The sequence below is a fragment of the Procambarus clarkii genome, chromosome 70 (assembly GCF_040958095.1).
Source record: "Procambarus clarkii isolate CNS0578487 chromosome 70, FALCON_Pclarkii_2.0, whole genome shotgun sequence".
NCBI classification, from domain to species: Eukaryota; Metazoa; Arthropoda; class Malacostraca; order Decapoda; family Cambaridae; genus Procambarus; species Procambarus clarkii.
Genome location: NC_091219.1, coordinates 22,345,827 through 22,371,329, shown reverse-complemented (window position 1 = coordinate 22,371,329; position 25,503 = coordinate 22,345,827). Strand labels below are relative to the sequence as shown.

The window sequence follows — 25,503 nt, the reverse complement described above, 5'->3', positions numbered from 1 at the left end:
TCCTCTCATAGGTTTGGGGCTGGTAGGGCAGGAATGGGTGCACTTGGGCATGGTCAAAACGTCTTCATCCCTCAAGTGGGTTTCTTGCTTGTTTCCAGTTCCAAAACAGGACTGTGTGGATCTTCGGTTCGTTCTGGACTTGTCCCGTCAGATGCGCTGGATTCCTTGCCCCTCCTTTTGAATGACCACTCTGTTCCAGATCCGGCTTCTCTTGGAGCCAGCCGGGTTTTTTGGATGGTGTCTCTGGACCTCCGGGACATGTATTGGCACGTCCCTATTCACCCGGGGTTCAGAAACTGGTTTGGTTTTGTGGTGGGATGGCGAGCTTACCATATTCGTTACCTTCCCTTCAGGCTGAATCTCGCACCTCGCATTCTCTCGCGCCTTACCTGGGTCATGGTATAATGTCTGCATCTGCTAAGTGTTGAGGTTTTGGCTTACCTCGACAATTGGTTAGTGGGGGCTCCCAGCCAGTCTGCTTGTCTGCTCGCCAGGGGTTTGGTTCTTTCCCAGCTCGCCGAGTTCTTGTTCCTGGTGAGCTGGAGGAAGTTCCATTTGGTTCCATCCCAGGTTTGGACTTGGCTGGGCCTTGTTTGGTACTCTCGGACAGCGGTCGTTTGTCTCCCTCCTGTAGTATTGCTCCGGCTGAGGTTCCGCCTTCCACTGTCTTGAGGGAGGGGGGGGGGGGTTCCAGGTCATTTGGTGGTTGCTCAAGCAGCTGTGTGGGAGTTAGAACTTCCCCATGCTGGTTTATCCATTGGGTCGGGTTTGGCTTCAGTGTCTGTTCTGGTTCCTTCGGGGCCATCCCTTCTGCCACACTCGAATTCAAAAGGTGACACCCCTAGGGTCAACACTTGCAGCAGAGGAGCTCCAGCATATTTCAACAATCCTAAGTATTGTAGTACAGGTTGATGGTACTGAGTGGTGTCCCAGAGAACATAAAGGTATAGTGCTCTTGAAAAATAGGTGAGATAACAGGAAAGTGCTAAGGGAAGTGAAAAATCGGATGAGAAAAAGTTGCCCTAGTGTTTACAGTGCAGAGAAGAACATTAAAGATGGCCACTGGCAAGGGGAAAAACAAAACAGAGCTTGATTTTGAGGGATTCAATGAAGAAAGCATTGATATTAGCGGTCTACATAACAAGTTGGTAAATTTAGATACTATAGTGAACTCTCGTGTAGAAATAATTAGTAAATTGAAAGAAAGTAATGACCATTTGAATAGCAAAGTTTTATGTCTTGAGGGTTTAGTGAAAGACTTGCGCAAGGATAAGAATCAATTGGAAACAAATTGCAAAGCCATGGAAGAAGAAAATAAACTCTTAAAAATAGCTTTGGAAGAAGTTAAAGTAAATTTAAACATAAATGACTACAATAGGTTAGGCAAGGAATTTCAACAGGAGAAACAGCTCTGTCAGCACAGATGGAGGAAGTTACACAGGGAATAGAACAGTGCAAGAAAGATATGCAACTCACTTATGCACAAGTGGCCAAGGAGAAGGAAAAAATAGAAGAAGCAGTAAAGGAAGTCAAACACTGCAGCAACCAAGATAATACAAACATTAGGCTAGAAGTGAGGAAAGAATTGGCATCTAACCCGAAGTTGGTGCAAAACACAGTTGATCGGAGTAAGTCCCTGATCATTTTTGGCTGCAAAGAAAAGGCGATAACATCTAGGTCAGAAAGAGCTGTAGAAGAAGCTAAAGTAGTAGATAAAATTGTTGGCCTCGTGGAAGGTCTTACAACCATAGAGAATGTGTGCGACTACAAGAGAATAGGCAGGTACGTAAAAGGGAAAGATCGACCTTTGAGGATCACCCTAAACGGTGCCAAACAGATGGAAGAAGTACTAAGGAATGCTAGAAAATTGCAAAGTGATGAGGATGGGAAAGGGTGGTCGTTAAGACGAGATCTTTCAAAAGAAGATAGGGAGAAGCTGAAACTGAACCTCGCCGAGGCAAAACATTTAAATGAGAGCAGGAATGAAGAAGAAATAAATTCTTTTTTCTACAAAGTGATAGGGGTAGGCAAACCAGTAAAGTGGTACATAAAGGCAAACCAACAAAATCAATAGAGAGAGGGGGAGTGAAGAATAAGGAGAGGGGGAACAAGTTCCTGAAGATTGCATACACCAACATAGATGGAGTGAGATCGAAGATACTGGAGTTAAGTGATGTAGTACAGCTGCAGACACCAGACATTGTTGCACTCACGGAGACAAAACTTGAAGATGTAATTTTAAATGAGGTCATATTCCCAAGGGGCTACTCAATTTGGAGAGGGGACAGAAAAATTAGGAAAGGCGGTGGCGTTGCTGTGCTGGTAAAAGAACACCTAAAGGTGAGCGAAGTAATGACTGCCAATCCACAAGAAGTTGACATAATAGCACTAGAGATCTGCCATGAGGATGATAAACTAATGATAATAAATGCATATAGTCCACCGCCAAGCAGCACATGGTCAAAGGAGGAGCTAGATAGTAAACGTGAAGGTCTTATAACAATAATGAGAGAGATTATAGCGAGAGCGGATAACGATAGATCACGACTGTTGATAGCCGGTGACTTCAACTTGAAATCCATAGACTGGGAAGCATCTGAAGCTAAAACAGAAGATTTTTGGACCTGTAAATTTGTAGACCTCATCCTGGAAACATTCTTGTATCAACATGTTAAACAAGCTACGAGGATGAGGGAAGGGGACGTTCCCTCCATGCTAGATTTGATATTTACCAGGAAGAAGGAAGAGATATTTGACATTCAGTACCTTCCTCCCTTGGGTAAAAGTGACCATGTCTTTTTGGGAATAAAGTATGCAATGCGTTATAAGCTGGAAGAAAATAAGGAGGTTGAAGCAGTTGAAAAACCAGACTTCAGGAGAGGACATTATGGTGACCTTAGAAATTTTTTTAGTGAGTATAATTGGACAGACTTGATGCTAGGCAAGGAAGTGAATGAGATGTATGTCAAGTTTTGTGAAATATATGATAAAGGCACAAAAAAATTTATACCAAAACAGAGATGCAGAACTAGGAAACAGGATTGGTTCAATAGAAATTGCGAGAGGGCTAGAGACCAAAAGACACAAAAATGGAATCAATACAGGAAGAGGCCGAACCCCCAAACATACCAGCGATACAAAGATGCGAGAAACAACTATACGGCAGTGAGGAGAGAGGCAGAAAGAAATTTTGAAAAAGGGATTGCAGACAAATGTAAAACAGAACCAGGTCTATTCTATAAATTCATAAACAAAAAATTGCAGGTAAAGGATAATATTCAGAGGTTGAAAATGGGAAATAGATTCACGGAAGATGAAAAGGAAATGTGTGAAACACTAAACGAAAAGTTCCAAAGTGTGTTTGTACAAAATTAAATCTTTAGGGAACCAGATACAATAAGAATTCCAGAGAACAACATAGAGCACATAGAGGTGTCTAGAGACGAAGTGGAAAAAATGCTCAAGGAGCTCGGTAAGAACAAAGCAGCTGGCCCAGATGGCGTTTCACCATGGGTTCTGAGAGAATGTGCATCTGAGCTCAGCATTCCACTTCACCTGATCTTTCAGGCATCCCTGTGTACAGGAATCGTAGCAGACGTGTGGAAACAGGCTAACATAGTTCCAATCTACAAAAGTGGCAGCAGGGAAGACCCCCTCAATTATAGACCTGTATCATTGACAAGTGTAATAGTGAAAGTATTGGAAAAACTAATCAAAACTAAATGGGTAGAACACCTAGAGAGAAATGATATAATATCAGACAGACAGTATGGTTTTCGATCTGGAAGATCCTGTGTATCGAATTTACTCAGTTTCTATGATCGAGCCACAGAGATATTACAGGAAAGAGATGGTTGGGTTGACTGCATCTATCTGGACCTAAAAAAGGCTTTCGACAGAGTTCCACATAAGAGGTTGTTCTGGAAACTGGAAAATATTGGAGGGGTGACAGGTAAGCTTCTATCATGGATGAAAAGTTTTCCGACTGATAGAAAAATGAGGGCAGTAATCAGAGGCAATGTATCGGAATGGAGAGATGTCACAAGTGGAGTACCACAGGGTTCAGTTCTTGCACCAGTGATGTTTATTGTCTACATAAATGATCTACCAGTTGGTATACAGAATTATATGAACATGTTTGCTGATGATGCTAAGATAATAGGAAGGATAAGAAATTTAGATGATTGTCATGCCCTTCAAGAAGACCTGGACAAAATAAGTAGATGGAGCACCCCTTGGCAAATGGAATTTAATGTTAATAAATGTCATGTTATGGAATGTGGAATAGGAGAACATAGAGCCCACACAACCTATATATTATGCGAGAAATCTTTAAAGAATTCTGATAAAGAAAGAGATCTAGGGGTGGTTCTAGATAGAAAACTATCACCTGAGGACCACATAAAGAATATTGTGCAAGGAGCCTATGCTATGCTTTCTAACTTCAGAATTGCATTTAAATACATGGATGGCGATATACTAAAGAAGTTGTTCATGACTTTTGTTAGGCCAAAGCTAGAATATGCAGCTGTTGTGTGGTGCCCATATCTTAAGAAGCACATCAACAAACTGGAAAAGGTGCAAAGACATGCTACTAAGTGGCTCCCAGAACTGAAGGGTAAGAGCTACGAGGAGAGGTTAGAAGCATTAAACATGCCAAAACTAGAAGACAGAAGAAAAAGAGGTGATATGATCACTACATACAAAATAGTAACAGGAATTGATAAAATCGACAGGGAAGATTTCCTGAGACCTGGCACTTCAAGAACAAGAGGTCATAGATTTAAACTAGCTAAACACAGATGCCGAAGAAATATAAGAAAATTCACCTTCGCAAATAGTGGTAGATGGTTGGAACAAGTTAAGTGAGAAGGTGGTGGAGGCCAAGACCGTCAGTAGTTTCAAAGCGTTATATGACAAAGAGTGCTGGGAAGACGGGACACCACGAGCTTAGCTCTCATCCTGTAACTACACTTAGGTAATTACACTTAGGTAATTACTTGCGACCGCTGAGTTCATTCCTCAGGGGCCGTGCATCTGTCGCTACGTCTCTGTCTCCAGCTTTCTTTTCGGGTTTTTCAGGGTTCGGTGCCATGTCACCTGCCAGAGGTCTCACTCGATGTGTTCATGGATGCCTCATGTTTCGGCTGAGCTTTGTGACCAGTGCTCACCAAGTCAGTCAGGGGTGGTGAGCTCCGTCATTTCGTTGGGCTCACAGCATGGGGTGGGAATTTGTGGCAGTGTAGCTTTCGCTCTCGCGAATTTGGCTCACTTGAGGCTCTATGATCTGGTTTTATTCGGACTGCAGCCAAGTGTTTCATTGCCTGTACCATGAGGGGGGGGGGGGTCTCTTCAGTCCTTGGCTCTTTGGGGCTAGTCACTTTCAGTGGCTCTTCTCCTGACTTCTCTGAGTTTAGCTCTATGTAGTTCATATCAACACTGTAGCAGTCAGTAGGCTGACTGCTACAGGAAGCCCAGGCAAGGTGTGGTTAACCTGTTAAGAAACCCAAAAATAACAAGAGGGTAGAGGGATAGCACTGAAAATCCCTGCGACGTGTACAATCACGGGGGCCTAGCAGAAGACCACCAAACACTACCAGTGGAACTATAGCCACACTAGACGGACCCCCACCAGGTAAATAAAAATAAAAACAAAAGAAAATCCCCGCAAAAGTACACCATCTCCAGAGGCAACAGGAACTGGTCGCCGCTTAGGTGGCAGGTCGCGCAACACCTTGACGCCCTAACTAGCACAATACTAGTCCCTACCCAGGGCCAAACAAGGGCTCCAAGCCCCAGCTGGCCCCAATGGCGAGGCAAATGCTGAGCAGCAAGAACCTCTACGGGAATGGTTCCCGAACGCCCCAGAAAAGATAACCCTGTCACGCAGGGGCAGTACTCGCAGAGCGCTTTGGGAAGGAAGCCCCTAAGCGCATGCAGCCCTGGCACTGATGAGGTACTCCTGGCCACCGAACAATACAACACACTGCAGTGAATGCCACACAAGGCAAACACCGCCTAGGAAGCCGAGGCCAGAGAAGCATCTATCCCGGGTGACATTAGCTTACGAACTGAAGCTAGGGCAGCCGGCGCGTTACGTCCGGGGCTCCTCCCTCCCCCTCTCAGGGCGGGGAGGACTGCCCGGACAATTGGCACAGCAGTTAAGCTTGTTTGCTTGTTTCCTTGGGATTGTAGGGAGTTTCTACCTCTGTTCGGTTTTTTGCTTTAGTTTTTTACCATGTGGGTTTGTTTTGCTATGCCTACCTTTCTGGGTGCCTAACCTCGGTCGATGGCAAATAAGGAAAATCCCAACCACAAGGGGGTTTTCCAGGGCCATTGGTCCCTAAAACCTCTCTGAAGGGGCTAGGTTCTGGCACTGGTCCCTTGTAGGTCTGAATTCCTTAGCTAATGTCCCGGTCTAATATAACATACATGAGCCCGATAAGCTCCAGGGAGCCATAGGGGCTCCCCACAGAAGAGAGGTTTTTCCAATCTTGGAAAAAATTCCCAGAATACCCTAGGGCTGCTGGCTGGGTTAGTATTGATTGAGCAACCATGGGTGGCGCACACGCCTCTGGCTACCAAACACCTGTCTGACACGGTGTTGAAAGATAACGCTGTGTCTGTGAAATTCAAACCTTACTGTTTGAAGAACATAAGGGTCATAATATTGGTGAAGCTAGGCACAGTAAGGACCTAACACAAAAGTCGGATGTTAGTGATACAGCACCTATGAGGACGATACAGCGAGCATATCCAGTTATAGCTCTGAGCGCCACCCTTGCCCACCTATGCTATCTCCAATTAATTTAGATGATACATAGATGAATCGTTTTCTGCATTCAGTGATGATGCATGAGATACAAGTAGCACAGATGAACAGTGTTAGCGGCTACCATGGTGGTGTTTTTCATTGATATTTTCAAGAATAGCTGAATCTCTTCTTGACTGACGGACACTCTTTGAGGCTGGCTGAATCTCTTCCTGTGTGGGATCTTACAAAGAGATCTTTTCCTGTAATCTTTTCAATACTACCTTACGTTTTACAAGCTTGGCTACATACCACCTACAGGTACTAATGCCAAGGGTGTATGTGAGTGCGTTATTTGCAAGCACACAGAACGAAGAAACAAGAAGCGAAAATCTATCTGTACCTGGTGCAACGAGAGCAAAGTTGTGCTGTGTACCATGGACTACTTCGTTGATTATTATTCACTTCTGAAGTACTGAGTGTGTAATACAGTGTGTTACTGTGTATAGTGTGTGAAACTGTTGATATTGTAATTTTTAGTGAATTTTTAACAAGCAATATTGCGACAATAAATATTTATTGTGGATACATTACTGACACATGTATCACAGTTCCATGGAACATTATGAACATTCTGCTGTATACATATTGCAAAAGACATCAATATGCATCATATACGATTAAAAAAACGAATAAAACCGCATTGGAAATACATAGAACAAATAATTGAAAATATATTTGTGGCAACACCCGGTGCTTGAATGGCCCGCGTGACCGTGTCTGGGCGTGTCACGCACGGGTGACCAGCTCCTGATGACATCACAGCGCATCTTGTCCACGTCCCCACAGGCAAAGTAAGTGGAATTTGGTATTTATTTTTACATAAACATGTTCAGGGAAGGGAATTTATCATTTTCCAAAGAAAAAATAATTTTTTGGAAACACTTTACTTCATGCGCACAGGGGGAATTTCACAATAAACTCGGCGCAGCACAGTGGTTGGGGTCGTCCGAAATGTTATTAAGTCTAGCCAGCCTGTGATCTGTCGTCACGCCCATGACATTCGTAAGTTTGCTGCTTTGGCTGCCGTCTTCAACACCATGTCTTGGATTGACATTTGCGCACAGGGATTTTGGAGGTCGAAAAGGGTCTTGGTCACCTGTTATTTTGTAAACTTTCCTGGTCCTGGGCATTTGGGTGTGGCTTTGGGTTGCAGGTTGCAGCCAGTTGTCTCGACTTCGAGTTGAGGTGCGTGTGGTGGCCACCTCCCGGGTACGTCTCTTTTACTTATCTTGGGCTATATAGCTCCACGAAGCCGAGGCGGCTCCCCACAGGCAACTAGTGTTGAATGTAATGAAATACCATTTTCTGGGTGAACCCCGGAGGCTTCCTTACTCCCTCCCTCCTGCCAATCAGTGGTTTCGTTTTGCTTTTGATGCTCAGTCTCCAAACTGGGGTGTGTGAGTAGCCGGCGCGGGGGGGATCCAGAGAGAGAAGGGCTGTACGGGACAAGTGGCACGGTGGCAGTAGTGTGACATTTGCTTGTTTTCTTAAGAGTTGGGAAAGTTCTGCCTCCCTGTTTGGTTTTTGGTTGCAATTTTCTTACCAAGTGGGGTTTGTTTTGTTATGCCTACCTTTCTGGGTGCCTAACTCCAGTCAATGGCAGACAAGGAATACCCTCAACCACAGGGGGGTTTCCAGGGGCCATTACTCCCTGTGTCTTTCTGAGGGAGCCAGGTTCTGGCTCATGATCCCCGGTAGGCTGAACTCTATTGTCTAATGCCCTAGATTAATATATATCGCATATCAGTCCAATAGCTCCAGGGAGCCTCCGAGGCTCACCCAGAAAATGGCGTTTCATTACATTCAATGCTGTTTTTTTTTTGTCATACTGTAGGATTTTCAGTGAATGCTTTCATCATTGATTATTAACCACTGTGCTGCGCCAACTGAGAAAACTCGGTCAGTGGGAAACTGCACCAATCAAGAAAACACCTTTTGAATATTTCGTACCCATTCAAAAGAAATGTGCGGTAGGTTGTGTATGAAATTGACTCTGGGATCTCCAATGAGAGGCAGCCATCTTGGAAAAAATTCCCTGTATGTCTTAGGGTTGCTGGCTGGGTTAGTACTGAGTGAGCAACCATGGGTGGCTCATACGCCTCGGGCTCCTAAACACCTGTCTGACACGGTATTGAAAAATCGCTCTCTGTCAGTGAAATTCAGGCCTTATTCTTTGAAGAACAGTGAGCGTATTCAGTTGTAGCTCCGAGCACGCCACCCTTTCCCACCCATGCCATCTCCAATTTTTATAGATGATACATAGATAAATTGTTTTCTGGATTCAGTGATGATGCATCTGATATGAGTAGCATAGATGAACAGTGTTAGCAGCTTCCATGGTGGTGTTTTCCATGGATATTTTCAAGAATAGCTGAATCTCTTCCAGATTGGCTGAATCTCTTCCTGCATGGGACCTTACAAAGCGATCTTTTCATGACTACCTTACAAATTGATCTTTTCCTATAATCTTTTTACAACTACCTTATGCTTTACTAGCTTGGCTACATACCATCTACAGGTTCTAAAGCCAGGAGTGTCTGAGTGTGTTATTTGCAAGCACACAGAATGAAGAAACAGGAAGCAAAAATTTATCTGAACCTGGTACAATGAGAGCAAAGTCGCGTCGAGTACCATGGACCACTTTATTGATTATCACTCGCTTCCGAAGTACTGAGTGTGTAATACAGTGTGTTACTGTGTAAATAGTGTGTGAAACTGTACATATTGTAATTTTAGGGAATTTATAACAAAGTAATATTGAGACAATAAACATTTATTGTGGACACATTACTGACACATGTATCACAGTTCCATGGAATATTATGAATGTTCTACTGTATACATATTGTAAAGGACACAAATATGCATCATATACGATAAAAAGAACAAATAAAACTGCATTGGAAAAATATAGAACAAATAATTGAAAATATATTTGTGGCAACTCGCGGTGCTTGAATGGCCTGCGCGACTGCCTCTGGGAGCTTCATGCATGGGCGACCAGCCCATGACTGCCCCTTCTCCACGTCCCCACAGGCAAAGTAAGTGGAATTTTTTTTTTTTTTTTTTACATGTACGTGTTCAGGGAAGGGAATTTATCATTTTACAAAGATGAAAAAAAATTTGGGAACACTTGATTTTATGCGCACGGGAATGTCATAATAAACTCGGTGCATTACAGTGGTTAAACATACATGCTGCTGCTATATTTATTTGCAATTTTTTTTGGTGGAGTCGGAGAGCTTTAGTATTTTTGTATTTTTCCAACATAATACATGTCTTAAAGTTTAATGAAATGTGAAATTAGCAATTTTCTTTCAGGTCTTTATTGCATGTTTGCATTCTTTATCAGATTGAAGATGCTAAGTAAATGCGAATGTGAATATTTTTCCAAATTCAATTAAATTTGCATTTGTTTAAATACTGTAGACAATATGTAATTACTTTGATTGTCTCTATTTTTACATTTTATGACTTCAGTGATCTGGAGTAAATAGTTGAGGTTGTTGGAATGAAGATGTTATGTTTGAATTACATCTAGAACTGGAAATGTTGTTATATTCTACTAAATAAATGACCCATTTGTACCATTATATAATTTTGAAACTAACGATGAGTTTTATCTAGCATCCTAGTCACAAGCCATCTTTTGATCAGTGCTTTCATCTTCTTCCTCCCTCTTTCCAGTATTTCCATGTTTTGATTGAGTTTCCACTCTATGCTGTTCTTATTCTTTATTACCTGTACCATTTGAAGAAATATTTTTGCTAAACCATTATTTGGAATTTGCAAAAGAATGTGTTCACAGTACTTTAATTTATTGTTTGCTTTATCAAGCCTTTTTTTTTTAGCTTTGTACAGTATTGTTATTTAATAATATAAACTTTAAAAAGACATTTATAATCTAACTTCAATCCACTTCTACCTAGGATTTTTCAGTCTATTTCTTGTTGTTAAGTTGTTAACAGGATGATGCTCATTTTCCAAGTTGTTGAACCTCTGCTAGTTCTTATTGCGATGTTCATACCTGCTTTGTATTCTTTCTTGCTCTGATAGAAACTGTTGCCCTAACATTTTATAATTGCATTATTTTTGTGCTTATATTGTGTATTGTCACCCAAGCTTGTTTTGTTGTGTAGTTTTAGAATTGTTTGTATATTTCTAAGTGTTTTATTTTGAAAATCTAGAACCAAGTCCTGCAAATAATTATTTAATGAATTATTAGTCATTTAAGTAAAATACTGTATAGTGGTGAAAGTTAAAGTAAATATGATACTTTATTTCAAGATACTGTAGTTGTTTTTCCTGATTCCATTTGCATTCTTATTAGCAGCACTGTTTTCAAATATAGTAGATACCTTTTTTGTAGTGTATGTAGTGAGAAATAAATCAAGCATCAATGGAACTCTTTTGAGTTATTTTCTCTAACCATTTAATCATTCTAAACATAATTTTGTTTTCTTCCACCAACTGCCACATCGTTCATCCACATGCTTTGGACCTACGTCAGACGAAAGACAACGATGCCTAAGTATGATGCACCATATCTCAAGAGACCTATAGTGAAGAAGCCTCCTCAGCAGCATCTCCAATCCATGATGAGTAAAACAGAGGAAACATCACTCGATATGGGTAGCCGAATTACATTTGGCAACATGCCCAGTTATAGGTAAGAGACATGATGCAGTCACTATCTATATAGTGTACAGACTTGTACAATATACAGTACATTAATTCATTGCAACAAAAAATTATTTTAAAGCCTTTTCACAAAAAACAATATGATGGAATTTACATTACATTTACAGTGTGTTTAGCAGGTATGTTTGTATGTAAGAGGAAGGGTGTTTGTGTGGAATGGGTATTTGTGTTTGAGCCAAAATGGCTTCTTCCAACATTCCTTTTGCCGTTATACTATATACACGTTATATATAAGTATCTACATTTGTGTTCACCATAGCGAACCACAAAGCTTGTATGGTGATGGGAGACAGTAATAGGTGGCCACACACAACTGATGCTCCCTCCCTCCCTACCTTCCTCACTGGTTCAAGGCCAGACGCACTAATATTGCTCCTTCAAGTATACTGTTCGTGGTGTTATTACACTAGATACACACATTATATATAAATATCTACATGTTTTGTTCACCATAACTGTTCACCTAAGCTGGCATAGTATCCAAAGAGCATAGTGGCCACCCTTATATATCGGATGGCTAAGGATACACTTTTATATAGGTCCGTGCTGTCTTTACCACTCTCCAGGCAATAAGAACTTCTATAGAGAACGTAGTGTTCCCTAGGTGGTACTATGATAACCTTTGTGTATGCTCATAGAGAAATATTATAAATGGAGGCACACTTAAACACAATGATAAAATGCGTGAATTTACTGACGCAAATTACATGAACACACATACAATCACAAGTAATACATGAATATAAAAATAAGGATAATAAGTCTGGAGATCGTCAGCCTCTTCTTTCACGACCTCCAACACCCCTTCAACTGGGCAGAAAGTCAGGAGTCCCCCACACTCTCACAGGAGGGCCTCTTCACCACGTCGGCGCCTCTTTACTGTCCTGCCATCCATACACACTGTCCCCTCTGACAGTCCTGGACACAAGCTGCCCTGCAGCCTATTCTACTACTAAAGTATTAATGTCCTATTGCCACATACGTAAGTAAATATTGTGGCCTAACTAGCCTACGCACACAAGGGGTAATGGGAGGGAAAATGATCTACCTTACATTCCTGGCTCACGACGCCTGTCCCTCGATGATGTGAGGTTCCCACGCTTCCCGAGTCGATTCTTGACGATCCAGGAATGTTCCACAGGTCCTCAGGTGTCGTGGAGCCTTTGCGTCGTCGCCGTTCCAATCCCTGAGATTCAGCTACCCCAATCCTGGTTCATCGATGGGCACTTAGCTAATCACTATTTTCCCACACTCGCCCCTCCACAAGGCGTTGCTCCTTGTCCTAGGAATGGTGTCGTCCTTCCAAAACCCTCAGTGGATGTGACCCGGTCACAGCTAGGCTTGCCCGCCACACCTTTCCAGGCCCTCAACGTCCAGCGTCGTCGCCGAATATTTACCAAGTTTGGCACTCTTTTGCTCAATAAATTTGGTTCCTTTTTGCTTCCCAGAAGCGCGGGGTCTCCAATACACAAGATGGGCTGCGATAGCCAGCTCTAATCCACTAAGAAAGGCTTGTAGAGCCTCAAATCCTTGAGAGCTGACCGAGGTGTGTCCTCTCGCCTTCACGGTCAGATCAACTCTGACGTTGGCGCCGCCCGGGGCACTCGGTGCCGTCATGGCGGGCCCTGATTGGTCGCCCGCGACCTAAGTCGGCCAATCCGCGATCGGCTAGTGTCCCTTCCAAAACGTCATATATGCAGTAGGGGATACTCTTTCATTTTATATCAGGGTGCCAATTTCCCCTTACTTACAACTTATAATGTAACTTTCTCCCTTAACTGGCAGCCAGTCTGGTCGCCACATACATCAATAGACTCCCTGAACCTCAGAGAATCAGTAGGGAGAGCTGATATGACTCTAAAAGCAACCAAACGAAAGAAATAGGAGAGGGCACCGTAACAATACTTATATATAACGTGGTGTATAACACCTGTGTATAGTGAATAAATGCAAAAATAGTATTGTGGGAGGAGAACGAGGGCAAGTGAGGTGATGTTGAGAGAGGGAGTGGCAGCGAGTGGCTGGGTGGTGTGTGGCGGTCACTCCTCGTTGCATTTTGACTCACAATACCAACTTAGTGGTTCTTTATGGTGAGCAAAACATGCAGATACTTATATATAACCTGTGTATATAGTGTAATAACAGTAAAACTATTTGTTTATTGTTTTATGAACATAATAATTGAATCACTAATATGCACATCATAATTTTGAGTATAGCAATGGTTCACACATTTTATTATATAAATATATCACAATTCACACTATTGAATAATATTACTGCAAAAAACTAAGAAAAAATCAGAGACATTGAAATAATTAGGTAATAATATATTTGTGGCAACTGCCGCCTGACAGCTTGAGCGGAGTAGACCTCGTCTGGCGAAGACTCTGTCAACGCCCCTTTTCTGTGGAGAGCCCCTACGGCTCCCTGGAGCTTATCGGGCTAATGTATGTTATATTAGACCGGGACATTAGCTAAGGAGTTCAGACCTACAAGGGACCAGCGCCAGAACCTGGCCCCTTCAGAGAGGTTTCAGGGAGCAATGGCACTGGAAAACCCTCTTGTGGTTGGGGTTTTCCTTGTCTGCCATCGACCAGGGTCAGGCACCCAGAAAGGTAGGCATGACAAAACAAACCCCACATGGTAAATAACTAAAACAAAAAACCGAACAGAGAGGTAGAAACTCCCCACAATCCCAAGGAAACAAGCAAACAAGCAAACATCACACTTTACTGCCGCGCCGATCGTCCGCGCAACCCTCCCCGTCCCAAGAGGGGGAGGGGGAAGCCCCAGACCTACCGCGCCGGCTGCCAACCTTCAGTTCGTAAGCTAATGTCAACCGAGATAGACGCTTCTCTGTCCTCAGTTTCCTAGGCGGTGTTTGCCTTGTGTGGCGTTCACTGCCGTGTGTTGTGTTGTGCGGTGGCCAGGAGTACCTCATCAGAGCCGGGGCTGCATGCGCTTAGTGGCTGACTTCCCTAAGCGCCCTGTGAGTACTGCCCTTGCGTAAAAGGGCTATCTTCCCTGGGGCGTTCGGGAACCATTCCCGTAGAGGTTCTTGCTGCTCGGCATTTGCCTCGCCCTTGGGGCCAGCTGGGGCTTGGGGCCCTTGTTTGACCCTGGGTAGGGACTGGTATTGTGCTGGCTAGGGCGTCAAGGTGTTGCACCGCTTGCCACCTAAGCGGTGACCGGTTCCTGTTACCTCTGGAGACGGTGTACTTTTGCAGGGTTTTTCTTTTGTTTTTATTTTCAATTGCCTGGTGGGAGTCTGCCCAGTGTGGCTATACTGTAGTTCCACTGGTAGTGTTTGGCGGCCCTCTGCTAGGCCCCTGTGATTGTACACGTCTCAGGGGTTTTCAATGCTATCCCTACCGGTTTAGCAACACCTTGCCCGGGCTTCCCGTAGCAGTCAGTCTACGGGCCCTGGAAACCCCTGTCTGGGCTCAGGGGACCATTGAATGTGTCTTCCCGGTTCCAACCCGTCTTGTACGGGATCGTTGGTTGCTGTGCCCTTGTCTCCGGGTGACAGTCGCCACTTTTACCTCCGTCATGCTGCCTGTTGGGTCACTGACACCTTGACCCAGAGTCTTGCGAGAGATTTTCTCTGGTTGTTCTCCAGTACTCTCCTGATGTTATTACTGTTCAGAGTACAGGCGGCATCCGTGTTGCAAGCTAGGTTACGTTGCTGCAACATGCTAGGTTGGTTTCCCATTCGGATGCCCCGAGGCCACCCAGTTTTGGTTAGGTGCTGTTCGCCCCTTTCCTTCTCTGTTCCCGGCTCCGGACCGTCTGCGGGTTTCGGGGTCGGGGCGGGGTTTAGTTGGGGCCGAGACTTGGACGGTTTTCGGGGGCTGCCCTGTTCGGGTTGGGGGACGGAGGTTTTCGAGCCGGTTCCTCCTGTCAAGGCTTTTGGGTCTTACCAGCGGCCCTTTCTTGCTGCCTTTCCCATGGACTCTTGCTTTTCTTTAAGGGTGGAGGGCTTGAAGGACGGCTCTGCCCCAGGGCCTCTGTTGCTGGTTCCCGGGGCTGTGGGGGATGCCTGCTAGCAGTTCTGGGGCTGTTTGCCCCTGCCTGGGTTTTCTGCTTTTGGGCGGTGTTTTTCGCCCATCCAGTCTGCTTGCTTCCCACTTTTGCTGGCGTGTTTTTGTATCTTTAGCGTCAGTCACAGCCCCTGTTCTGGCAGCCATTTTCGTCTGCCAGTTTCCTGACGTGGCCACCAGGGCGCCATTGTGGTTTGTTTACATGCGCCGAGGTGTGCGAGCGAGCTTCTTGGGTGAGTTTTCACCTTTTTCCAGGGGTTTTATTCTCCTGTTGTTGTTTCTTTGCTTTTCTGGTGTTTTCTGCCAATTTCCTGTTCCTCTGGGAACGTTTGAGTGTTGATTTTACACTAGGTTTTCCATTTTGTCTGTTTTGGGTCTGGGCCTTTGGGTTTGGGCTCAGTGTCCCTGGCTGTTATGCTTGCTCCCATACCTTGTCCCTCGGTTTTCGGTCTGTTATGACCGTTTTCCCAGGGGGTTCTGTCTGGGGGCTGTGCTTTGCCTTTCTGTGGTGTTTCTCCACCGGCAAAATGTGGTGGTTTGGCCTCTCCCTGGTTCGATTCTGGGTTCCTTTGGGTTCTTTGGTTTCGTTCCGGAGGTTTCTTCCTCTTGGACCCCTTTGTGGGTTCTGGGGGCTTTGTTTCCTCGTGTGTGACCAGGTTTCTGCCTTCTGGAGTTCCGGGGTCTTCCTGGCTTGGAGCAAAGACAACGCTGTTCCAACACCATTGTTCGGGAAATATATGTCCCGAGACCAATTTCTGTTACCTCTATGGTGTCTTCATTTTGCAAATAATGCAGATGAGAGACAGGATGTTAGGCTTTGGAGGGTGAGGCACGTGCTAAAAGACCTGATTGGAAAGTTCCGAGATTACAACGTACCACCTCAGAAGCTGATTATTGATGAATCACTTGTGCTTTTCAAAGGACGTGCTGCTTTCAAGCAGTATATTCCCTTCAAAACGCCACTGATTTGAATTGAAATTCTTTGTGCTCTGTGACTGTGAATCAGGAACGGTGTTACACATGATACTGTATTCCGCTACAAATGTAGACATTCCTGCTAATGACCAACATGGCTTCTCACGTAGTGTGGTGAAGGCACTGCTTGCACCATAGCTGAACAAGGGCCACATATTGTACACAAATAACTATTATACCAGTCCCTTACTAACCAGATTCTTGCTTGATAATAAAACTGGAGTGTGTGTGGCACAGTAAAGCCAAAACAAAGGGGAAATGCCTGTGTTTGACACTGCTATGCAAGTAGGTGATTGTGAGGTAAGAAAAAGTGGTGCAATACTTTGTCCGGTGGAAAGACAGACGTGAAGTGAACATGTTGACCACCATTCACCCTGGTACAATGGTGGACAGTGGCAAGGTGAATAGAACAACAAAGCAAATAATATATAAGCCAGATTGTGTGATGTACTACAACATCAACTTGCGTTTAGTCGATAAGTGTGACATGATGGTGGGTGCTGTAGAGGGTGTACGGAAAACAGTGAAGTGGACAAAGATAATGTTTTTCCACCATATTGACGTAACAATGCTGAACAGTTACAACATGTATCTTGTGAAAATTGGTAGAAAACCATATTTCTGTTCGTTTAGTTTTCAAGTTGTGAAACAATTACTAGGTAAGTTTGGCAATGACACCCCTGGCATTCAAAGACCCATTCGGGACCCAATATTGAACCATGCTCCAGCACCCAGGCTCACTTACAGGGAGGCCTTTCTGGTACACCAAATCAAGAAATTACCACCAACTGAAGTGCGTGCAGCAGGCCAGCGTCGGTGCGTTGTGTGTTGCAGCACCAAAATAAGGCCATAGAAACGTCAATTGGTGTTAACATGGTGCGAAGCGTGTGCAGTCCCTCTGTGTCACATTGACTGTTTCGCACAGTATCACAGTCTCCAGGACTACTAAATGTGTAATACTTTTGCAAATAAATGTTCATATCAAGTTAATTTTAGTGTTTATATTGAAAAAATCCAAATGCATTGTATATTCCCTGTTAACTATACCATTTTGGTGGGCATACTTGTGACAATAATATGAGACCACATAGTAAGTTTATACCAGTTTTATCATAATACAATGTCAAGTGACAATAATCGGAACAATACTAGCAAAAAAAAATTATTGTAAAAGTGCCATAGATACTGTAAATAATGCCGCGAAAATAAATTCACGGCAACTCAGGCCTCCTGAGCCGCAGTGAGTGGCGGCTCCCTGACGCAGCACCCTTGAGCACTCACTCTGTGACATCATCGGCGAACTTGTTGGCTCAATTACGTCATTGGTAAGTACAATAGTAGTTTGTTGTTATTTTTCCTGTGTTCAGGGAACACAACATTTTTAGAAGACGAAAAAAAAATTGTATAATTTTTTCTTGCGCACAGGGGTGTAAATGTCCTCAGGATCCGTTAGCAGCTTAAGGGTTAAATGAGCATGCAGATGCTGCCGCTAGGGAAGCTATCCACTCTTGTCCTATCTCCCGTAAAGGTATTCCTTATTCCGACTTTTAGCCAGTTATTGATTCCTCCATCCTTGTCCATTGTCAGGGTTGTTGGTCTTCTGTTGTTGTGAATAAATTGCGTACTTTTAAGCGTTGTTGTGTCCCTGTGGCGTTCCTCCTACCACCTTAACCGGCGGTGGGAAATGGCTCTAGCGAGGTTGCGTCTTGGCCATACGTGCTTAACTCGCGGTCACTTAATGGAGCACCGCCCTGCTCCTTATTGTCCAAATTACATTGTCCCTCTTACAGTTGTATATATCCTTGTTGAATGTTCTGACTTCCAGGACGAGCATGTGTCTTGCTTTCTGACTGTCTCATGGTCACTTGTCCCTTGATAGAATTCTTGGCGAATCAGATGCGTTTGATATCGTTTGCCTTATGTGTTTCTGTTTTCATATTGGCATCCTTGGTGATATTTAGCGCCCTATGATTATTCCACACATTTGATGGTGATACATAACCTTTCCAGTTTGGTGCCTTCTTTTGATAATTACTTACTTAGTTACTTGGTAACAGCACTCTGTTTGTTGGCAATGAAGCCAAGTGTTGTTGTAGTCGAGAAGAAACATTAAGTAGGGCAGAGAGTCGAGTGAGGCTGGGGATAGAGAGCAGTTCGGATGTGGGGTGAGTGTGTATTGTGTGGCACTCTGAATGCATAATTTTATAATGTAAGCCCACCAAACACACACCGAAACTACGACGTTGGTACAACGTTGGAACAAGTTTTAACACCTAACCAGTTATAACAACCAATATAGCAAGTTGTAACAACGTTCTAATACGTCATAAACACGTTAAGCCAAGATGTAACAACTTTATTACAAGTTGTAACAAGCGGAAAATAGAGACAGTTACGGTTTGTGTTTCTAGGGAGGACAGGTAAAAATAAGCTCATGCCATTACAGCATGAATGTTTTTTTTCTGCCTTGGTTGTATGGGTTTGGCTTCTTTCACCTTCCGGCTGTGTATGTTCAGGGTTCCTTTCTCCTGCATGCTTGCTAATTCTACCCCTGCACAACAGGTTTATTTTTCTCTTGTGCTCAGGAGTTCGCTCCTTGAGGCGTAGCCAACAGGATGTAGTCTCTCGCCTTGGTGGTTCACGAGTCTTTGACTCCTCTGTTAGGGGCTCTCATTTGGAGACATTCTTAAAATTTGACCTTATGGTGCATAGAGGTTCACTCACATGTTTATACAGCATGCTGCGGCTCCATTTGCAGCTGGGTATTTTAACTGCATTTGGTATCTGTTCTGGCAAGTGGCCCCTGTGCCTGGGTGTCCCATTTGGCTCATTACGTTCAGGCCATGGCAAATTTACTTTGGCTCCCTGGCATGGTTCACTATGGACTATAATAAATAGTGATCCATGGGAGGGTGTTGGTCACTTTGGCCTTGGTTCCATCTACACCCCTCTGTTTTTCCTATGCTGTGGTTCATTCTGTTCTCCCACCCCCCCCACCTTTCCTTCTGGCTCCAAAGCGTCTGAGGGCTTTGGAGTCAGGGGCGGGGTTTAGAGGTTTCTGAGACTCTGGCAGTTTCGGGGGTTGCCCCCTTCCAGGGGGGTAGCAATGGAGGCATTCGAGTTCATTCCTCCGGCTGTGGGGTCTGACCAGTGGGTCAGACCCAACAGCTCCCCTTTTCTTCCCGCTTTTCCGGCTGCCCTGGCATTTTCTTGTGAGGCTGGGACTTTGGAGGATGACTCGCCCCCAGGACCTGATGTGAAGGTTCCCAGGGTTGGGAAGGAGGTGACTTGGAGGCTTTGCGCCCCGTTGGACCCAGCCGAGGTTTTCCAACCCTCAGAGCAGGGCTTTCTGTTTACAAGGAGTGGGGTTTTGTCCCCTTCTCACCTTTTGCGTACGAGTATGATTTGGGTTCGGCTCCTCCCCGGTTCAGTTCCGTCCTTCAAGAGGTTTTCAACTTCCTGCGTCTCGCCTACTGAGGTGCAGGTGGCCATTGCGACTTAACTCTTGCGCAACCTGGATTATGCCTCAATAATGGATCCGTCTTCCTTCAGGTTTGGGTCTTCGCCTCCATACTGGGATCATTGTGAGGTTCCGGAGTCGTCCTGGTTTGCGGATTGCCCGTTGTTGTTGTTGGAAGCTTGGAGTGCTTTCTAATGTACTCGCATGCATGTGTGGCGTGATGCGTTGATGGTGGTCCAGGTTTACCTGGGGGGGCCAATTTCAGCACCTTAATGTTTGCTTGTTCACCCCTGCCCTTCTGCAGGATGTGGGTGCAATTCAACTTCACATGGAGGTTCCCTCCCTGTTGGCTGTGTGGGAAGCCAACAAGCTTGTGGCTTGTTGGCTTCGGTCTTGTGTTTCTTTTCCCTCCTGGAGCTGTCTTCGGTTTGGCTTACGAAGGATGTAGAGGCGCTTGGGGCTATTTCCGGGTCTTGTGCCTTGGTCTCGGCTGCTCATGTGTCGTTTGTACTGCTAAAGCTGTTTGTGTTGATCTTGCGTGATGCGGTGGCGCGGTTTTTCGCTGTACATTTTGCGTGTCGGCAGGTTTTGCTCGCCTCATCCTTGGAATCTGCTTGGGCCCTGGCTACTAGGTTTTCTAATCCCTTTTGTCCCATGCTGTTTGCGGACTCTGTGGTTGAGCGTTATTTGCAGGCAGCTTCTTCCAGCTGTCATCCGATGTCCAACTTGTTGGTTCTCCGGGGGTCCCAGGGGGGTGGGTGGGGGGTCCTCCCAGAAGAGTCATGCCAGAGCTCTGGGGTTCCTCTTATCGGAGGTTGGCCACAGGTGTCAGGTTTGGAGCCATCATTTTCCACCACCATTTTTGGAGCCACCATTTTCTACCATAATTTTTGGAGCCACCATTTTTGGAACCACCAGGTTCCCAGTCACCATCCGACTGTGTGGTGATCGCTCTGTGTGCAGGTCAGGTACTCATAAGGGGCGTCAGCCCTTTCACGATTCACCCTATTGACGGGGCGATGGGGGGAGGCTTGCTCTGTTCGCTTGTACCTGGTCTCATAATTTGTGGGCTTTTCGGGTCGTTTCCCGTAGCCTGTGGTGGCGTTGAGTGGCCCCTCCTCCTTCGGGGGGTTGCCCCTTGTTTCGGATGACCACTCTGTCCCAGGTCCGGCTTCTGTTGGAGCCGTGCTCTTGGATGGTATCCCTGGACCTCAAGGATGTGTATTGGCACGTCCCGATTCATCCAGGGTTCAGGAACTGGCTCGGTTTTGTTGTGGGGCATCTCGGATACCAGTTTCGTTGTCTCCGATTCGGGTTGAACCTGGCTCCTCGCGTGTTCACACACCTCACCTGGGTTGTGGTGGCTTGATCGTCTGTGTCTTTCAAGTGTTCAGATGTTGGCCTATCTTGACGACTGGCTGGTCTGGGCTCACCGTCGGTCCGCATGTCTGATGACCGACTTCCGTCGATGGGACTTCCGGAAGTCCCATCAGTAAAAGTCCACCGATGGGACTGGCGGAAGTCCCATCTGGTCGCCTCCCAGGTTCGGACTTGGCTGTGTCTTGGGTGGGACTCTCAGTGGGACTCCTTGTCTCTCCCTCCAGAATCTCTGCTTCAGCTGTGGTCCGCATGTGCTTGTTTCGGGGGGTGGGGGGGTCTCCTGGGTCACCTGTGACTGATGACCCCAAACTAATGTAGCACATATCAGTTCGGATAGCTTCAGGGAGCTTCCAGGTCTTCGCCCAGAAAATGGCATTTTATTACATTCGACACTGGATTTTTCTTTTCCATGGCTCCCCTAAAAAAGCAACCCGTTCTCGCAAATTTAATAAGTCAATATTGACTTATTAAATATGTGCATAGGTGACATACTTAACATAATAGTTTCCCTTGAAAAGCTTCATAGAAAACACCGACCTTACCTAACCTACTTAGTATGTTAAGATAAGCATCTTATTGCTTCGTAATTACAATTATTACCTAACCTATACCTATAATAGGTTAAGTAACAATTGTAATTACGAAGCTATAAGATGCTTATTTTAACATACTAAGTAGGTTAGGTAAGGTCGGTGTTTTCTATGAAGCTTTTCAAGGGGAAACTATTATGTTTAGTATGTCACCTATGCACGCAACTAATAAGTCAATATTGACTTATTAAATTTGCGAGAACGGGTTGAAAAAGACCAGCATTGAATGTTATGAAATGCCAATTTCTGGGTGAGTCCCGGTGGCTCCCTGATGCCCTCTTTCCCCCATGGCGTCAGGGTGTTTTCATCATCATAAAAACTGGTGGTGGAGAAGCTGGCTGATCCGGCCTGCCTCCCTCCTCCCCCCTAAATGAGGGAGGGAGGTGGGGTGAACTAGCTCACACTAGTTTCACAAAATCCTAGTAGTTTTTTACATTGTTGGGAGCAGGGTCTTTTGGCAATTTTGAGGCTGCGATCTTTATTCTAAATATGCAATAGTCTGTTTTGTTTTGCTGCATTTCTGGGTACTTTTCCTTGGTGGTGGCAGACATGAATAACTTTAAATGTAATTTCCTAAGTGTAGTAACAGGATGAGAGCTGCACCCGTGGTGTCCCGTCTTCCCAGTACTCTTTATCATAAAACCCTTTGAAATTACCGACGGTTTTGGCCTCCACCACCTTCTTATCTAACTTGTTCCAACTGTCTACCACTCTGTTTACGAAAGTGAATTTTCTTATATTCCTTCGGCAGCTTTGCTTACTTAGTTTAACCCTTGAGCCGCTATGGCTCATAATGGCTTCAACACCCACAGGCACAACAAAAAAAATAATTCCCAAAAATTCTGTTGTCTTATAGAAGTGTTTGTGTTCCCTGATCACGGGGAAAAAAAAATCGTAGGTGGCATATTTTGGGCGCAATAGAGTGGGGAAGTGTGGTAAAAAAAAAGAGGCTTTGACAGAGCAGTTGCTAGACGAGGTCAGCTCTGCCCGAGCTGCCAAGCGGGGGTTGCTATAAAGATATTACTTAATTATTTCAATGTCTCTGATTTTTTCTTTGTTTTTTGCAGTAATATTATTCAATAGTGTGTTTTGTGATATATTTATATAATTTTAATGTGTGAACCATCGCTGTACTCAAAATTATTGTGTTCATTTTAGTGATTCAATTATTATGTTCATAAAACAATAAACAAATAGTTTTGCTGTTATTACACTATATACACGTTATATATATGTATCTGCATGTTTTGTTCACCATAATGAACCACTAAGTTGGTATTGTGAGTCAAAAAGCAACGAAGAGTGGCCGTCACTCCCCAGCCAGCCAGCCACTTGCCACCACTCCCTCACTCGCCAACATACTCCTCCCACCGTACTGATTTTGCTTTTATTCACTATACACAGATGTTAAATATAAGTATTTACATGTTTTGTTCACCATAACTGTACATCTAAGCTTGTATGGTGAGTAAAGGCAATAAGACGTAGCTACTCCACAGTCAGTTGGTGGCGGCCGCCCTCAAGGCCAGACGCACTAATATTTCTCCTCCAACAATACTGTTTGTGGTGTTATTACATTATATACACACATTATATATAAGTATCTACATGTTTTATTCACCATACGTGTACAAATAAGCTGGTATGGTGCCCAAAGACTATAGTGGCCACCAGTAAACAACATGACAAGTTGTGTAGATGACACACCTCCCTCACCAAAATGGCGACTCTCAACCTACTCCTATTGCTGTTGTTACACTCTAAACACACGTTATATATAAGTATCTACATTTGTGTTCACCATAGCGAACCACTAATCTGGTATGGTGAGTGCAGTCAATAAAAGTTGGCCACACACAGTCAGAAGACAATGCCACCAACCTTCCTCCCACAGCCTCACAGCTCCCTTCATGGAGCACAGCGCTAAATATCACCACAATCCTACTATTATCAGAATCCTGGTCAGTTTTATCACTGTCAAGGGTCTTGTTTAATACTATCATCGCTAAATAATAGCATTTACATATATATTTTGACATTTTAAGGCGATGCTGTGGTCACAAGCTGAACAGCAGTGCTGTGCGCTCATGCTGCGTATGTCAGCCTTGGTGACTCGCTCAGTACTGATGCTCTCACACCCAGGAATGTTGGCCACGATTTTTTTCTAGGTGGCGTCTGCCAACTATCGGTCGTGGCTGTACTATAGCTGCCCCTATCCCACGCTGGGCATTTAAATTATAGCGCTAGACACAAAAACAGCTATTAACGTATTGTGCAGTACCGGTTTTGTTACTGAAATCATCCATATATGTATTGCACGGTCTAAGGGTTAAATCTATAAATTCTAGTTCTTGAAGTTCCAGGTCTCTAATTTTTCTCTCTCAATTTTTTCTATTCCCATTACAATTTTGTACATAGTGATCATATCGCCTCTTTTTCTTCTATCTTCTAGTTTTGGCATTTTTAATGGCTCTAACATCTCCTCGTAGCTCTTGTCCTTCAGTTCTAGGAGCCATTTAGTTGCATGTCTTTGCAGTTTGTTGATGTGCTTCTTAAGATATTGGCACCATACAGCCGCAACATATTCTAGCTTTGGTCTATCAAAAGTTGTGAACAATATCTTTAGTAATTCGCTATCCATATATTTAAAAGTGATTCTGAAGGTAGAAAGTGTAGCATAGGCTCCTCGCACGATGTTCTTTATGTGGTCCTGAGGTGATAGTTTTCTATCCAGAACCACCCCTAGATCTCTCTCTTTATGAGAATTCTTTAATGATTTCTCACATAATACATAGGTTGTGTTGGATCTAGGTTCTCCTATTCCACATTCCATAACATGGCATTTATTCACATTAAGTTCCATTTACCAAGTGATGCTCCATAGACTTATTTTGTCTAGGTCTTCTTGAAGGGCATGACAATCATTGAAGTTTCTTATCTTCCCTATTATCTTTGCATCATCGGCAAACATATTCGTATAATTCTGTAGATCATGTAGATCTGGTATACTGTTTATGTGGACAATGAACATTATTGGTGCAAGAACTGAACCCTGTGGTACTCGCTCATGACATTTCTCCAGTCCAATACTGTACATTGCCTCTGATTACTACCCTCATTTTTCTTACATTTTCTAATGTAAGGTGTTCATAGGGCCACTGCTTCCTGTGCCTCTCTGAGGGTGCCAGGTTCTGGCTCATGGTCCCCGGTAGGCCAATAAGAACTATGCCACTGACAGCACCTAGTAGTATGGCATTGAATCAGTGTAATAGCTTCACGGAGTCACCGGGGCTCACCCTGAAGTTGATGTTTCATTACATTCATTGCTGGTTTTTTCAGATAATCATCACTCCATCTTTTATAACTTGATCTCAATATGTTCATACATAATACCTGGGACACCACTTGTGAACCTCGCATCCCCCAATTGATCCATCCCCATCCCCAAACTAGATAATGATGAGTTGATCTTTCAATGCCCTGTGATGTCCATGAAGGCCGGTGTGTGTATACATGTTCGTCTCATGCTGCGACATTTTG

General features: G+C 44.3%; 1 protein-coding gene across 19 annotated transcripts in view; it reads left to right on the top strand.

Annotated features, from left to right (window-relative positions):
* LOC123775303 (disintegrin and metalloproteinase domain-containing protein mind-meld) overlaps nt 1-25,503 on the top strand; it is an 890,968-nt gene that overhangs the window by 744,823 nt on the left and 120,642 nt on the right. For all 19 annotated transcript variants that reach the window (XM_069311667.1, XM_069311664.1, XM_069311663.1 and 16 more), the window contains one exon: nt 11,325-11,483. In XM_069311667.1, the coding sequence (XP_069167768.1) occupies nt 11,325-11,483 (159 nt within the window). The remainder of the gene's footprint in view (nt 1-11,324; nt 11,484-25,503) is intronic.